Here is an 18,360-nt window from a genome sequence, read left to right as displayed (position 1 = left end):
GTGGCCACGGAGGACTCGAGAGGAGAGTGGAGCTACTGGCTGACGGGAAGAGAGGACATATACACAGGAGCACCCACACTTGCAGATGATACCCACATGCCCATGGCCCAGGACTGCTGCTCTGGGGGGACGCCCCGTCAGCTCAATTCATTTCACTTCTCTCAGGTGTGTCTGGCAAGAGAGATAAGGACACTCCTCTCTTTGCCCTTCTCCTCAGAGGCTTTCTGATCCTCAACCTAGCTCTCCGACCCGCAATTATCATGAGAACCTCACCGTCTAAATCGCCTCACTCCACACCCTTGGGTTGTCTCCTGCACAATCTGAAGGCACTAGGGCTACAACCTGATATCAAGCCACAATGCTTACTCTTTTTCTGTAATCACGATAATGGTTCCAAATGGCCAGAGAATGGCACCTTCAATTTCAACATCCTTCAGGACCTTGATAACGTCTGTCAGGCGCAGTGGTAATTGGCCTGAGGTCCCCTACATACAGACTTTCTTTTCTCTCTGTTCTCATCCTTCTCTATCTGACTTGCTCCCCTTCTCAAATCCTTCTAGCCCATGAGAAACCACTCCCCACCCAAGACCCAAGCTCTCTCCCAGATGTTTCCTCTTTTGACCCATCAGACCATGCCCATTCCCCACTTGCACTTCCCTCTCAATACAACCTTTCCTCTCCCTCTGAGCCACCTGCCTCCTCTTCCCACTCTCCTTCTCGGCCATATGGCCTCACCTACTCCTCACCACTCACCTTCCCTCTCCACCACATACTCAGTCCTGAGACCACTCTCATGGATCCCAATACCCGCCACTGCCTGTACCCCTGATACTATTACATGAGGTAGCTGGGGCAGACGCCATTGTCCGTGTCCATGTTCCCTTTTCCCTGTCTGACCTCTCACAAATCAAAAAGAGGCTAGGAAATTTCTCCGCTGATCCAGACACCTACATCAAAAGAATTCCAATACCTCACTCACTCCTATTACCTCACCTGACATGACCTCTACATCACTCTCAGTTCTGACAAGGTGCATGCTATGAGCAACAAAAAGCCAGTGGGAGCTCAGGCAGTGCCCCCAGGAAGATCCCTCTTGGGATCAACCAGGCCACACCAACTGTGGACTTAAGAGATCATATGATTCTTTGTCTTGCGGAAAGCTTAAAGAGAACTGCTCATAAAGCAGTCAATTACAACAAGATTAGAAATATCATCCAAAAATCAGACGAAAATCCAGCCCAATTTCTATCATGTCTAACAGTTGTTGTTATGTGCCGTGGAGTCGGTTCCAACTCATAGCGACCCTGTACAGGGTTTCTGAGGCTGTAAATCTTTACGGGAGTAGAAAGCCTCATCTTTCTCCCACGGGAACAGCTGGTAGTTTCAAATTGCTGATCACATCTAATAGTAGCCCTACAAAAATACACCAAACTAGAGCCAACATCCCCAGTAGGCATAACAGTCATTAACACTCATTTCATCTCTGTTGGCCCTGGACATAGACAAGGCAAAATACCTGTTACTGGCCAATGCTCTACAGCGTTCCAGACCAAAGAAGGGGTAGAATACCCTCTGGGGCACTGCCCGGGCCCTGCTTCAAGTGTAACCGGGAGGGTCACTGGGCAAAAAACTGTCCTAGCCCTCGTCCTCCCCCTGGCCCATGCCCTGCTTGCAAACAGGAGGGACACTGGAAGGTTGATAGCACCTTTCTCCAGAGAGGGAAGGGATCCATAGCCCCCTAGTCCCACCAAGTGAAGGGGACTGGCTCTACCAGAGCTTCTAGGACTGGCCACAGAGGACCGAAGGTGCCTGGGATCACCAGCCCCCACGGAAATAACTCAGCAAACCCAGGGTAATTGTCCATGTTTCAGGTAAGCCAGTCTCTTTTAGGTACCGGGGCCACTTACTCAGCTCTACGAGAATACTCGGGACAGACATACCCTACCCCTATATTAATAGTTGGAGTTGACGGAGTCCCTACTTGGCCCGTCATCACAGAACCCCTATCATGTTCACTTCATGACACCCCATTCACACACGCCTTTCTAGTCCTACCCAAGTGTCCTACACCAAACCTAGGATGAAACATTCTAGCCAAGTTCAAATCCACCCTCATATTCTACCCTATTAAAACTGCCACGCCTACCTCACCGGCTGGCTTGTTCTTGCTGTATGCTGCACCAGATTCCAAGCACTGGCTAAAGAGCTCTCTAACCTCAATCTCTCAACCAGTACCCTCCTTCAATATGTGAATGACCTACTTCTATTAGATTTCCACACCACCTCCAATATCTACTCACTCACAAAGAAGTCTCAAACCTCTCACCTTCATACCTTCAATTATCCCATATGGTTTTCATTGAAAATCCCAACTTTAAATTAGAATCTTGCCCCCCTCTCAACCCGGCCTCCCTCCTCCCATAACCACGAGGGAGCTCTCTCTCTCATGTATGAGAAGCTCTAGATCATCTCCCTCCTCTACCCCACATCTCCTCCACCCCACTGCCCCACCTGGATCATATATGGTTCATCAATGGCAGTTCCATCACATCACCTACAGGCCAACTCCAGGCCAGCTATGCCATGGCATCTTCAGATAGGGTAACTGAATACATGTCTCCTCCCTTTAACACAACCTCCCAAAAGGCTCTCCTATAAACAACGGTCCCCTAATCTTACAACTACTTCAAGCAGCAAAACTCCCAACACAAGCAGGAGTCATACACTGTAGGAGTCATCAATCCACCAATGACCCCATCTCATAGGGAAACAATAAGGCCCGACCACAAAGCAAAACGAGCAGCCATGCTCCCACCTCCGTCCGCACAAATGCTTGCTGTTCTCCCTTAACACCCCTCTATAACCTTGAAACACAAGAATGGCTTCAACAGGGAGCCACACTCTCTGGGGACTGGCTTCTTCTCAAGGGACTGTACATTCTCCCCAGGTCACAGGCCACACACATCCTCACGGATATACACAATATCCTTCACATAGGGCATGAACCCTTACTCCGCCTCCTGCGACCCATATTTTATTGTCTCAAAATGTCCTCACTACTCCAACAAATAACTCAAACATGCCCACTTGTTCAGTCACATCCCCACAGGGAGCACTGCACCCCAAATCATTTCCCACCCATCAGGCCTGTGGCTGTCTACCAGGAGAAAACTGGCAAATTGACTTCACACAAATGCCCCCTCACAAAAAATACAAGTACCTCCTCCTAACCATGGTAGATACCTTGTCAGGATGGATCGAGGCCTTTCCTACCACCTCAGAGGGTGCCGCAGCAGTCACACACGCTCTTTTAACAGAAATAATTCCACCCTTAGGCCTCCCACACTCTATACAATCGGACAATGGTCCTGCCTTCATCTCCCGTGTCACCCAACTCATGCCCCAGGCCTCAATCATCTGACAAGGTGGAAAGGGCAAACGGCGTTACAAAAACACAACCAAGCTTTCATTAGTTACACATGCCATGGACAGAATTACTTCCCATAGCACTTCCCATAGCAAGACTAAGGTCAGCCCACCGAAAACCCACCTTAAGCCCATTTGAACTAATGTATGGAAGACCATTTCTCCTGGGAAACCTCCCAACCACCTCATCCCACATGCTGACTATATCCCAAACCTAATTATGGTCCGTCATTTGTTGCGAACCCACGCAGACCAATTTCTACCCAAACCGCACCCAACCGAACAACAACACTTCTGGGTCCAACCTGGCGACCAGGTGTACCCGAAAATCCTCACCCCAAGCCCTCTGCAACCAAAATGGGAAGGACCCCTCTAGGTCTTACTCACCACCCCCACGGTAGCCAAATTAGCTGGCAGAGCTTCCTGGTTCCATATGTCACACATAAAACTGGCACACAGTTTCACCCACTCCCAAATTGGATATTAATCCAGGAGCACCCTGCTATATATACTTCCTCTTTCATAGGACCGACCAAGCTCAAACCCACCCTCATTCCAGAGGAATAAATACATGACTCCCGCTTAGTCAACCACTTTTCCTGCTTCTTCGACCAGGTGGGCCAGGACCTCCAAAGGCTAACACTCCTGACGATAGCCTATTCAGGATCAAGCACAGTTCTCCAGGGCACATTCTCTCTGACTTCTCACCAGACGAAATCTCTTTGCTGACAGTCTTTCTCCTCTGCTAGCTAGCCCTACCTCCACATACTCCCTTAGACATACCTCCATGTCAACTTGCCACCTGGCTTTCCTTGCCCCCTTTGGGGCACCAAATCATCCTTGCAGTAGGCCTCTTCGCTGTCTCACCCCCAAGTGGCCTTGCCATTCTCAAATACTCTTTGCCTTACTCTTTCTCCTTATAGTGGGACTTCTCCATCCCAGTATGCTCTCTGTACTCTTTATCTCAACCTTGATGATCAGATCATGCCTTAGCCAAAATGGCAAAACATACTCAACCCCTCATACAGCCACGGATTGCTCCAGTGTCCTGACCTTTATGCACTCTGGCTGCTATCTGGGACAAACACCTGTCACCAAGCAGTTTTGTGGAATCAGAGTATGGTACCTATCCAAATTAACTGCATGGCTTCCCAGTCCACAGCTTGCAAAAGGTGGTGCAGCAAGCCTGTCTGCTGGACATATCAAACCCAAATAGGGATGTCAGATGGAGGTTGTGGGGGTGGCAGATGCAGAGAGGAAAAAGATCAGTGTATAAGCCACAAAGAACATCACACAATGGCTGGACCCAGGATATAAAGGGTTACGAACATGGCTAGATCCTGACAGCATCCGACAACCCCATCACATGCTATAGGAACCATATTCAATAAAACCTCATGCTGGGTTTATTTCCCTATAGGGACCTGGGGTACTCAGCCATTTCTGCTACCCAGTCCCTAAATCATACCCTAATACAACCACCATACAGTACACAGGACCTCTCCTCATGGAGATTGGCCTCAGTAATTCCACCAACCTCACCTATATTCATGACCACAACATCACTAACCTTTCCTCCCTCTCCTTTCCAAACTCCTGGTGCACTGACATAATAAAGGTAAGCAACCCAACATGTGAGCCAAAAGGAATATTTTTCTTATGTGGAAAAGATTTTCAAATGCCTACCGACTCCACGGCACATAACAACAACCCACACAACACCTGTGTGGGGTCATATATTTAATCCCTGCAGCCTGAATCTTAACCTCATCTGATTAGGAACATCCATACATCTATTACAAAAAAATTAACAGAGGCCTTGAACAGGGACATGGAGAGGGTAGCAGACACCCTCCTTGCCTTACAAAATCATGTTAGCTCACTAGCTGAAGTAGTACACCAAAACCGACGCAGTTTAGACCTCCTCACAGCTGAGAAAGGCGGAATATGCCAGAAGCTCTGGTAGCGTAGTGGTTACGAATCGGGCTGCAAACCTTAAGGCCAGCAGTTCGAAACTACCAGCCGCTCCGCGGGAGAAAGATGAGGCATTCTGCTCCCGTAAAGATTTACAGCCTCGGAAACCCTGTACGGGGTCGCTATGGGTCGGAACCGACTCGACAGCACTTAGCTTAGCTAGGTAAGGAATGCTGTTATTTTGTCAATGGGTCTGACACAGTCCTCAGCAAGGTAAAAGAATTTAAGGACAGAATTCGCACTAGGCAATCAGAAACAGCAAACTAGGACTGGACCCTAATGTCCTCCTGGTGGCCTTGGCTCCTTCCCTTCCTAGGCCATTAACTATAATCCTCCTAATACTGTTATTTGGCCCCTGCCTGTTTCTCTGTCTTCAAAATTTTCTTCAGGAATGCCTGAGGGCCTTCACAAACCAGACAGTGGGCAAATTCCTCATGGCTGGATACCAACCTCTGCCAAGCAACAAGACCAGCCAGCCAGAAGAACAAGCCAGATACATAGTCCCCTCCTCTTTGCCTCCTTCCAGCAGGAAGCAGCTCCAGAAGAAGTGACCTCTGCCCCTGTACCCATAACAACAAAAGGCTGGAATGATAGAATTCTTCAGCCACACGCATAATAAAATGGCTGCTTACCACGGTTTCGCTCTCCCTACCGGAACGTCTCTTCCTACCGGAACTTCCTCTCTCCTTACCGGAACTTCCTCTCTCTCTCCCTACCAGCACGTCATCCCTAGTCAACCTATCACCTACCTCCACTAATCTCAACCCCTCCCTCCTCTTCAACTAGTATAAAAATCCTTACCCCGGCAATACCTCTCCTTTTCCTTCAGAACTCCAATAAAGCCTTACATGTGGGTGTTTGTGTTCCGGCTCATTCCATCTCACCGACTGCTAATCACAGATTGGTGGTTCAAACCCACAAGCCTCTCTTAACAGGCTGAGAAACCCTACTCTTTTGACATATTTAAAAAGACAGTACAAACACTACACATTTAATTCCTTCAGTACTAAGTTGAGTATTGGTTTTCTACTTTTAGCTTATTTGAAAAATCTTCCTACAGTAACTCCTGTAGGAAATAAATCCTTCTAGCAAGTAAGTACTTGACCATGAGGTCAATTTGAACCACAAGGTCAGCAGTTCAAACGCATCAGTCGTTCCTTGGAAACCCTATAGAGGGTCGCTATGAGTCAGAACCGACTTGACAGAACTTAACAAGAGGGTTGAGGGCAGGTATCTTTCAGTCTTTGTATCTTGCTGTATAGGGTTTCCAAGGTGCAACTGGTGAGTTTGAACCACCGACCTTTCAATTCAAATTGGCCTGCTAGTAAAAGACTGGAGAAGCTATTTTTCCAGCATAGAGCAGTACAGATAGTGAGTGACTGTCATATAAAAATTAGAACACCTTTATGCTAGTGTGGGGAAAAGAAGGACAATATTAGCTTCATATATTTAAGTAGCTATTTACTTCACATAATTTTTCAGGGCACACGTCCAAATCCTGGTGATAACAATCAGTGCTATAACTTGGTTCTACTGTCTAGAACAACTTTCTCTATTAGTTTCAAAAAGCACAAGGTATGCTTTCTTTTCTAGCTTGCTCCTGAACTGGTGTCCTCTGTATACAGGGAGAATTATTCAAGGAACCAAAGGTAAGAATTCTGACAGGGTTTACCCAGCCAGGGAAGTGGGTATTCCGAGTCCTGAAAAGCCTTCACAAGAGAAACAGTGGCTGCTCCCTCCCCATGCTTTCTGAAACCCTCTGGGCTGGAACCACTGGGCCGGGCAGTACTCTGCCCTTGCACTCTCAGGGTGCCAACTGTAAATCACAAGCAGTCTTACTCTGGCAGGCAGGGATCTCGCAGTACTTCCAGTAGACACCATCCTCATGCTCAGCCACGTAGCACCAGGGGCTCACATCTCCATCTGGGTTTCTGTTAGGGAAAAGGACACAACCGGTAATCTTTCAGGCATTTTAAGGCAACTGGCTATTTGTTTCCCAGTTTCACAGAGAGGGAATACTTCCGCTTCTGTGTTATTTCTCATGATGGGTACCCACATTCAGTGCTGTCTCTGATCACAGAGGCAAAAAATGGCAGTACTATAAGAACAAACCTTTCCATTCTGACATACATTTCAGAGTGTAGGGACAAAGTGAGCAAAGGTGACATACTGTTGGTGTGGTGGTGGTTGTGCCATGGAGTTGCTTCCAACTCACAGCCACTCTATATAGGGTTTCTGAGGCTGTAAATCTTCACAGGAGCAAAAAATCTCACCTTTGTCCTGAGGAGCAGCTGATGATTACAAACTGCTGACCTTGTGGCTAGCAGGCCAGCATGTAACCCACTATGCCACCAGGGCTCCTGAAAGGTCATGTTAAGTGCCGTTAGTTGATTCTGACTCATAGCAACCCTGTGTAGGGTTTCCAAGGAGCGGCTGATGAGTTTGAACCACTGACTTTGCAGTTCAAACCGACCTTGCGATCTAGTGCACTAAACTAACCCACAGCACCACACCAAAACTCCTTACAGGTGGTAGACAGAGGTCTCCAAAAATTCACTACAGTGTAACCAGGACAAGTGACCACCAAACAAATTATGACGAACAGCACTGTTGCTTTGACTGTGAGCACTGGGACCCCACCCTCTGAGTTCTCACACACTGATGAAGGGAATGAGAACAGATACACCGGGCCAAGCAGCAATTTAGTCATTAGAATCAAAAGCCCCCCAAATATGTAAACCCTTTACAATGTAAAATCCTCTGTAGGAATGTACTCTAAGGAAGTCTTTACATACAAAGGCATCCAACAAGGCATTTTTATAATATAAAGAAGTTAGGCTTGGGAACTCAGGACCATAGTCTCAAGGACATCATTGTCAACTGGCATAGCACAGTCCATAAAGACAATGTTCTACATCCTACTTTGGTGAGTAGCATCTGGGATCTTAAAAACTGATGAGTGGCCACCTAAGGTACAACTATTGGTTTTTCCATGTATGAAAGAAAAAAGAGTGATGAAAATTGAAGATGTATGGAATCAATTAGTCCAGTGGACTAATGGAACATGTGAATATTAGTTTCCACAACTCTGAGACCAGAAGAACTAGCTGGTACCCGGTTACCGCTTCCAATTGCTCTGAAAGGGATCATATTAGAAGGTCCTAGATAAGGTGGCAGAAAATGTAGAATAAAACCCAAAATTGTTTTAAAAGACCAGACTTACTGGTCAGCAAGAGACTGGCGGTACCTAAAACAATGGTCCTTGACCACCCTTTAAGTCTGGAAAGGAATCCACGCTCAAGGCCCAATTTTCAGCCAAGCAAAAAAAAAAAGATAAGTACATAGAGGGGGCAACAACATTAGTATTGTATGTTTATCATGTAAAGGTCAGTTGTTCAAAATCAAAAGGGCAACATTTAACTATGGACAAAGTTGAGAATGGATGGGAAGGAGGGTGGAATGGAAACAGGAACCATAGGGAGGAATCAGGATAACTGTTGTTGCATAGAGGGGATTGTAATCATTGAGATGAAACAAAGGGTATGATTTGCTGAATGCAAAACTGATGATCTTGTAAAATTTCACTTGGTAATAAAAAGCTAAAAAAGTAAATTGGAACAACAAATATCCACCAATAAAGGACTGATTAAATAAATATGACATCCAAATAAACATATGGTATATAGTCTTATGTGACATTGTAGAATAAAGCTTGGACTGCTGACCTCAAGGTCAACAGTTCAAACCCACCAGCTGTTCCTGAGAAACCCCATAAAGGGTCACTATGAGTCAGACCAACTTGACATCACTTAACAACACCATATGGTATAGACATCTAGTAAAAATGTAGTGTAGAGTAACACTTATTAATATGGAAACAACAAAAACAGTTGCCATCAAGTTGATGCTTACTCATGGCAACTCCATGTGTGTCTGAGTAGAATTGCACTTCACAGGGTTTCAATGGATGATTTTTCAGAAGTAGATCACCAGGCCTCTCAAATTAGGTAGATTTGAACCTCCAGTCATTCAGTTAGCAGCAGAGCAAATTAACATTTTGTACCACGAAGGGACTCCATTAATATGGAATGATATTTACAATGATTTAATAGATTGCTTCTTAAAAAGGCAGTTATAAAATACCATGATGACATAATCCCATTAATCCCTCACATTAAATACTTAAAAGTATTTCTCACTAGATGATGGGGCTAATAGTATTTAAATGTTTTTCTTTTCTGATCTCTTTATTCTCTCTTTTCTCTGCCATATATACTCCAATTGTGTAATTTTTTAGAGTTTACTTATACAATACCATAAAATTCACATAACGTAGACTCCACTGCCCACCCTTCACCAGGATCGGGCTGGACAACACACGCTGCATAGAAAGGGGCTCTAATCTTTCCTCAAAGCACTAACTCCTCAGAGGATTCTGAAGAAAATTCTAGCAGAGTTTCAGTTGGAAGCTACAATCCTGTAATCCCCACACCAATTTCTGACATTGAGATGGCATTTTTAAAAGATATATTTCACATTTCTAAGGGATCATGGCTTGGAATAAAAGCCCTTGAAAGTCTTTTCATTTCAGAGATGTTGCCATTAGAATGGGGCAACAGTTATGGATGCAGACCAGAGTGGCACCGGGGCTCTGGTGCATACTGAAAAGCCCTGCCTTCTCACCACTTTCCAAGCTCCCTTTCTTTGGACTCAGAACACTGGAAACCTGACACTCCGGTCAGGCCGGAAATGGGCATAAAGACCCTGCAGTCAGGGAGCTTTGAAACAACCACCATTAGGCCTGAGAGGGATCAGCCTATTGTGTGGTTTAGAAGATAAGCCTTGATGAAACACAAAGCGTCCTTTTAGTCCCTGTGCCCAAAGACAGGTGCCAGGACCAGCCCTGCTCTTCCCTGCACTGAGAAGTGTGTTCCCATCATTGGCCATCTCACAGACATCTCAAATGGGATGGGTCTGAAAAGCCAGTGCAAGACAAACACGGGTATCAAGTGATGGCTGAGAAATCAAAGTAGGAGAATTTATACAAAGCTCTTCTTTAAACAGCGCTTCCCTGACATTTTCTTCTTTCTCTATTCAGTGGTCAGCTTTGATTTGTTATTAAGGAAAGCCCTTAGAAAACAATGATCTGTTTTCCATGTCACAACAATCCTGAAAGGTATCAGAATCGCTCAATAAGGAGCAAGCAAATCCATCTTTGACCTCACTGCAGAGCTCAACAAAAGTCCCTGGGCTTTCTGATGTGATAATCATCAACAATTTCAGCATAAACCGGTAGTTCAGGTCTGGCACATTCCATCAAATCAAAGGAGAGGGCTCCAGACTGCCAGGACAAAGAAGGAAAGCAGTGGCCCCTAGAGCTCACTGGTTATTTTATGAGGGGTTTCTGGGAGCTGGCTGCTGAGTCGGAATCAACTCAATAGCAGTGGGTTTGGTTTCAGTTGGTGGGTGGAACTTAGTGCTGATATATAAGAACAGTATTTTTTTAAAATCCTATATAAATTAAGGAGTCCTGGTGTGGGGCTGTAGGATAAACAAGGTCAGCGGTTCAAACTCAGCAGCCACTCCTTGGAAACCCTAAATAGGTTTGCTATGGGTTGGAACCAACTGAGAGCACTTAACCATAACATATAAATTAAGCCTTATTAGAAATGTCAAATTTACCTTAAAGTCAGACTTAAAAACAGAAACTCTTTTAAGAAGGCTTGTTTGGCTCAAAGCTTGAAAGTAATAGAACACACCCATCTACTATATCCTAGATACACTGTAGAAGAAGAAGAAACTTTGTAAAAATTAAAATACAAGCCCCATTTCTCTTTCTAAGCATTCTTCCCCAACCCAAGTATTCTTATGAATGGAAAAACTGAGGGAGGAAAAAAACCAGAAATGACATGGAGCTAACTTGGTGATTTAGGCAAAATATTTTCAATGGACATGTATAACTTTGAAAGTAGACTAGAAAAGGATTATCTAATGAGCATGTGCAACTTTAGTAATAAAGATAATAAAATGGCAAGTAGAATGTGTACCAGCTTGTTACCTATGACAAGTGGGAGCTGATAGGGGGAAATCTGAAGAGAAGCAGTGGGGGGGGGGGGGGCTCTAACTATTTCAGTGATATACCAGGGGGCTTCAAAAAGTTCATGAAAAAATTCCATTATCTTTCAATTCCATTTTTTATGAACTTTTAAACTTGCCCCCACACCCCACACCCCACCCCCCGCAAGGTATCAGCAGTGTCTGGTCATTTCTTGCAATAACTTTTAAGGCTTTCTATAATTAATTTAAAAAACAATGTAACAGAAACTGTGGGTAATGTTCAACTATGGAGAGTATTCACTTACCTGGGTAATGTAAGTTAGGATGGAGGTGAAACAAAGAGCAAAGGGATCAAGATACAGTGGACTCTAAGTCTGGTGATTCCAAGTCAACCGTAAGGGGCCTGGTGTGTTAGCAAAAGTATGTGGGGAAAGCAGAGGGCAAACAGTGTGGCCCATGCAATGCTGGTATATGTTGGCTCAGCTGGGTCAACAGCACTGTTTGGAATTCTAAGAGCCTGGTAGGACTAAAGGACACAATATTGAGTGTTGTGTGGCAATCATCATTCCTTGCTCTAGTCACTCAAGATGTTGCCTTTGCACCTTCCAAATAATAACTAAATTCAACAAATTGTGGAGTCATGAGTCACATCATCAGGATCTTAGGTATAAACAGCTAAAATGTAGCTATAACCAAAAGTACTTAGAATCGAAGCCCACAGACCATGATTCTTAACTTGTTTTAGCTTAGAGATAACTGTGAGAATCTGATGAATGCTATGGATCGTCCGCCCAGAAAATCATGAACACACAACACTTTATGCACTCTAAATTCCTGCTAGAACCATGCAAGAGGTGGAGAGCCAAGAAACCTCCTAGCAATTTGGGACGAAGTAAGGAACACGGGTCTGGGATGCATCTGTTCACAGAGCAAGGGTTTGCTGGGCTGACAGGAGTGGGGAATGCAGGCTAGCGTCCTTTATTCAGAAGCAGAGGAGGCTTGGGTCACAGATGGTGCCCTGTTTGATCACCATGTGTGTGAATTGTCTCCCAGTGGAAGAGCCAACTAAGAAAACACTCTCAAAGAGATATGTACTGATCAGACAGTACAGCAGAGCTCTGAAAGTCAGTACCAAAGCAATCCAAGTTGAAAAGAGTTGATAAATGGTGTATGTGTGTGTGATATGTAGAAGAAAGATTTTTAAAACAGTGACAACAAGGACCTTTGGAGTTGCCCAAAGGACACAAAACCATTTTTCCTATTTGTGAGTAGGTTGTGGGGAATTGGGAGGTGAGACCAGAGATGTGTTTTCTAAATCCTGATGTGCCATCTTACTTACCTGCAATAGTTATGCTCGCCCAAGCCCCCCTCCCCATTGGGGTACTTCAGAGTGTTGTACGGATGCTGGAAAGTCTCGTTCCAGAACAGACATGGCTTCCCGCCTTGCAGTGCTGTCCAGTTCTGTGTTCCCCTATAATCTGCACCATTGGCTGTGAAACACTCTAGAAGAAAGAAAAGACAGAGCAAACTCATTTCTGGCAACATCCACAGTCTCCTCCCATCTCTAATGGATGTTTTCTTTATTTTGTTTGGGCTAAACTGAGAATGGTTAGTGTGTCGCCAGAGCCTGGATTCTGCGCTGTTAACAATGTAGGGCTGAGTCAATCTGCAGCAAGGTTCCCTCCAAACTCGAGGTTAATCTTGGTGCTAGTCTATCTACATTTCCCCCAATGTATGCAGATCCTGATTCATAGATAAACAGGGCAGTGAGATGGACTGAAGTCCATGAAAGAGACCAAGAAATCCCCCACAAACTGGGAACAGTTGGTAACAGCCATTCATGTGGAATTCTGGGTACTCTGAGGGGGTCACTGCTCTTGCTGGTGTCTCTGTGTAGTAACTAGAACCAGGCACCAGCTGTAACTGAGCTCTCTCCTACAGTCTGAAAGGCTGCCTGACACTTGGATTTAATAAGACCATTGGATACAGCAATGCTTTGGAATCCCAATCACACAAGTTGGGATGACTCACATTCCCTGGTAATGAAGAACAGTCCTCTCCTCTCTGCTGGAGAAAGAGGTGAACAACACAGTCAATATGACAGCACAGTTGCCATTTTCTCTCACATTTTTCTGAAATTCCCTCCTACAAGGCACACTGAAAATGGCCTCAAGCTCCAGTTTAATCCAATGACAAATCCTTGCAGGTGCAACAATGAACTTCTGAAATCAGCTTCTCGGGCTCTGGAGGGATGGGAACTTGGCTGATAGGCTTTCCCCAACATATTGCACACATTAAACCCACAGAGGTTCATGGGAAAGGCACAATACAAAGAGTGATTTTTAAAAATTAACTTAGTTGAAACTGACAGATAGAAGCACTTCAAACACTCCTTTAAGATGTATCGCTAGAAACCTGACAATCTGGTGGAGTTACAATAACATTCTTAGCTTTATTCCTTTCCTCCTTTGGGTGTGCACTGGCCTACAACTTCCGGACTGAAGGATTTGTATGCCGCCTCCTGTTGAAGTTCATGTGCCTTCTCCAGGCGAAGCATGTGGACAATATGAGCTTGGCTACACTCTGGAAGATATTTCGTTTAGCATGTAAACACTACCCATAAAACATCTCTCTTCCTGTGTTCTTATCCACCCATCATCCATGCCCAATATCTTATCTGGAATGGATGGCCAAGATCATCTGGAACTCCAGGCTAAACAGAAAACACTCCAGATTTATGGTGCTTGGTATAACACTTTCATGTTATGGTAATGTAAGGGATTTGTAATATACCATGACAACCTAGCCCTCTACCAAGAGACTGTATAAATAAAGAAGGAAAAAAGGGAAGGGAATCAGACAGATACGTGTAGCACAAAGTACACAACACTGGGAGCCTACACTCTGGCTTCTCATCCACATCTGCTGCTGACCAGCTATGCAACTTTGGACACATCACCACCATCCACATCACCACTATCGGCTACATGGTGTTTCACTGTGTGACAATTTCATTAAAAGTACTTTACAAACATCCACTCACCACCAACCCAGTGAGGAAGTACTCTCAGAACCTCCATTTTCAGATGAGGTAACTGGGGCACAGAGAGGTAAAGTAAATTGCCAAAAATAGTTGGGTTCCACACCTAATACTGTTTCTATCAGAGAGCTTCAAAAAGGTCGTGGAAAAATGGAATGAAAAAACAATGAAATTTTTCTCAAACTTTTTGAAGTCCCTTGTAGTGGAAGCCCCTGAGCATGCATAGTCCTTGCTTCCCTCAACCCACTTCCAATACACCTGGAACCTCCCCTACTTCATCTTCATGGCCACGCTCTAGTCCTGCCCACGAGCAAAGGAAAGCACAGGCCCTTCACATCTCACAGCTTCCATGTTGTGCATCCACTCTTTACACAGTATTTAAAGTTCTTAAGGAAACCTAAGTGCTCAGAACAATACCTAAATTCGTCACTGTGGTTTACAAGGCCTCCATGATGTGGGTCCAGCCTTTCCTCTCATCACACTTGGCTCTTTCCCTACTCACTCTCCAGGATCCAGCTTTTCATTTCATGGACACACCACTCTATCCCTGCCTCAAATGCTCTTCCTCTAACACTTTACATTACAGACTAAGCATTAGCTCCTCAGAAAAACCCTTCCCCATCATCTCCACTCCTGTTTTTCAGCCCTTGATTTGCTTCTTTGTAGCACTTATTATCACTGGGAATATGGGGGTGGGGTGGGGCTTCTAAAAGGTCATGGAAAACTTCCCTTATCTTTTTCATTCCATTTGTCCACAAACTTTAGAAGCCTACTCATATTTGATCTGTTTTAATATGTGTGCACGTGTATACACATACACACACGCACATTCCAGAGCCCTACCCACAACTACAAGGTTAGAGTGGAACCTGGAAGTATTTTTTAAAAGCTGTCCAGGTGATTCTGTTAAAGCAATGAGGTTTGGGAACTACTATACTACGTGACTGTATTCTTTCACTATACTTACTCATTCTGTATGCTGAGCAAATAATCTGAGAAACTGGGTTATATGAAGAAGCACATAGCATCAGGATTGGAGGAAGACTCATTAACAACCTGGGATATGCAGAAAATACAACGTTGCTTACTGAAAGCAAAGAGGATTTAAAACACTGATAAAAATCAAATACAACAGCCTTCCATATGGGTTGCTCCTCAATGCAAAGAAAACAAAAATCTTCACCACTGGACCAATAAATAACATCATGATAAATGGAGAAAAGATCGAAGTTGTGAAAGACTTCATTTAAATCAGAACAACCATCAACACTCAGCAGTTAAGAAATCAAGCAACATACTGCATTGGGCAACTCTGTTGCACATGACTTCTTTAAAGTGTTCAGGAGCAAAGATGTCAGTTTTAGGACTAAGGTGTGCCTGACACAAGCCATGGTAATTTCAATAGACTAATATACATGTGAAAATTGGACAATGAATAAGGAAAACCATAGAAGAAATTATGAGTTGTGTTAGAAAAGAATATTGAAGTTACCACTGACTGCCCCAAAGAACAATCTGTTGGAACAAGTAAAACCAGAAAGCTGCTTAGAAGCCAAGATGGCCAGACTTCATCTCTCATACTTTGGACATATTATTAGGAAAGACCAATCCCTAGAGAAGGACATCATGCTTGGTAAAGTGGAGGGACCGCAAAAATAAGAGGGATATCCCCATTGAGATGGATTGGCACAGTGGCAGCAACAAAGGGCTCAAGTATGGCAGCAACTGTGAGGATAGTGCAGGACTGGGCAGTATTTTGTTCTGTTGTGCACAGGGTCACCAAGGGTTGGAAGCGTCTCTTTGGCACCTGAGAACAACTCACCAGATGATTCCAAATCTATCAAGCCAATCTTTTGCTTGGATTTTAAACACTTACAATGTACACAACTTGGTACAGAAGATGAGTACTTTTTCATAATGGCCAGGGGCTTGCACTCTCTGTGTGCTGACAGATTTTTTTCTGAGTGTTCCCAGAGACTCAGAAGACTTGATTTGTAACACAAAGGAATGTGGTAGCCATCCTGGCTGATTGACAGTCCTCATGTAGGAAGCTCTGGCACCAGGGAGTAGAGTGGGGAAGAGCAGGATTGTTGGCTTCAGTCTGTTTCTCTGAGATTCCACCTTGTTCTATTACCCTGGGGAAACTGAAGCACTGGACTAGATTTTACTCTTATTTTTTGACCAGACTTGCATTGTATATGCCCATTATAGAAAAAACAACAACAAAAATGAGATAAAAACAAACTTGAGCATTCTGGATTTCATTATTGGTGCATTTTGATTTCATCTGAAGATCAGGGTGTGTACTAAGAAATGAGGAACCTGTCTCCCTATTTTTGACTGCATGAAAGTGACATAAGTTTTGGCTAGATAAGCAAGGAGTGGCTTGTACAACAACAAAAAAATTGACAACCTTCTGTATATTATGTATTCAGTGAAAGAGTGGTGGTGACAGATCTAATACTTAGAGCATTATTCATTAAGTCATACAACTACTTATTTCACCATTACTACATATGTTGGGATTCCTGGTGTGGTGCCATAGGATAAGTACTCGACCACAAAGTTGGTTTGAACTACAAGGGGGCAGTTCAAATCACCAGTCACTTATTGAAGACGAGCGAACCTACTCAACAACACTTAGTAACAACAGCAATGATATATGTTCACCATATAATAGTCCTGATGTGACATTGTAGGATAAGCATTTGACTGCTAACCGTGAGGATGGCGATTCAAATCCACCAGCCACTCCTTAGAAACCCTATACAGGGTCACTGTGAGTTGGAACACTCAATGGCATGTAACAATATACATGCCTAGCAGGGAGCTTTGGTGGTGCAGTGGTTAAACTGTTCAATTGCTAACAGGAAGATTGGTAGTTTGAATCCTCCAATTGTGCCACAGGAAAAAGTTGTGGCAGTCTGCTTCTGTAATAATTGTTGGTGTTTAGTGCTGTCTGGTCAACTCTAACTCATAGCGACCCTATATAGGGTTTTCAAGGAACAGCTGGTGGGTTGGAACTGCTGATCTTGTGGTTCGCAGTCCAGTGCTGATCCTACAGTGCCACACCAGGACGCTGTAACTATTAATCTTGGAAACCCTATGGGGCAGATCTACTCTGTGCTACAGAAATGAAATCAACGAAACAGCGTTGGGTTGGGTCTAGGTTTAGTTTCTAGCAAGCGCAAAATCCTTGCAAGTGACAATGCAGGTTTTCGAAACTACAAAGCAGTTCCTCCAAATCTGCCTGAGGGGGAGAAGGCAAGCTGCAGGAGGCAAGCTAGGGAAGTGTGTGGGTCTCCAAAGTCAAGGAAAAGAGAAGTTTCCAGAAGGAAGGAATCATAAAAAGTGACAAGCGCTGCTTTATTTTTCCTCATCTTTTTTAGCTAGAGCCCATTCCAACTACTTCATAGAAATCATTTCAATTAAATTCTCCCTCTCCAATGAAAATCTCACATCTTTAGTTTGGGAAATGAATGAAAACAGCCCTTAAGTTAGACATAACAGCCTAACAGAAACAAGTTTCTTAAACAGCCGAAAAACTACTTTGATAAAAATCTTCCGAGGCTGGCATCTAAATCCTCAGAGAGTTAATTTCACCCTTCCAAATTAATAATTGGGAGTGTGGTGGCTCTACAGGATAAGCACTGGACTGCAAACAACAAGGTCTGTGGTTTGAGGCCACCAGCTGCTCCTCAGGAGAAAGATGAAGTTTTCGGCTCCCACAGAGGTTTGCTGTTGTTGTTAAGTGCTGACGCATAGCATTTGTTGTTGTTGTTGTTGTCAGGTGCCATCGAGTTGGAACCGACTCATAGCGACCCCATGCACAGCAGAACGAAACAATGTCCGATCCTGGGCCA

General features: G+C 44.3%; 1 protein-coding gene across 1 annotated transcript in view; it reads right to left on the bottom strand.

Moving 5' to 3' along the window:
• The window catches only part of KREMEN1 (kringle containing transmembrane protein 1), a 119,294-nt gene that overhangs the window by 68,095 nt on the left and 32,839 nt on the right, over nt 1–18,360 (bottom strand). The window contains exons 2-3 of the mRNA XM_006869301.1: nt 12,797–12,959; nt 7,240–7,331 (exon numbers count right to left, since the gene is read on the bottom strand). Coding sequence (XP_006869363.1) covers nt 7,240–7,331; nt 12,797–12,959 — 255 coding nt within the window. The remainder of the gene's footprint in view (nt 1–7,239; nt 7,332–12,796; nt 12,960–18,360) is intronic.

This window comes from Chrysochloris asiatica, unplaced genomic scaffold (genome assembly GCF_000296735.1).
Source record: "Chrysochloris asiatica unplaced genomic scaffold, ChrAsi1.0 scaffold00128, whole genome shotgun sequence".
Taxonomy (NCBI): domain Eukaryota; kingdom Metazoa; phylum Chordata; class Mammalia; order Afrosoricida; family Chrysochloridae; genus Chrysochloris; species Chrysochloris asiatica.
This window is presented reverse-complemented; position numbering and strand designations above follow the sequence as displayed.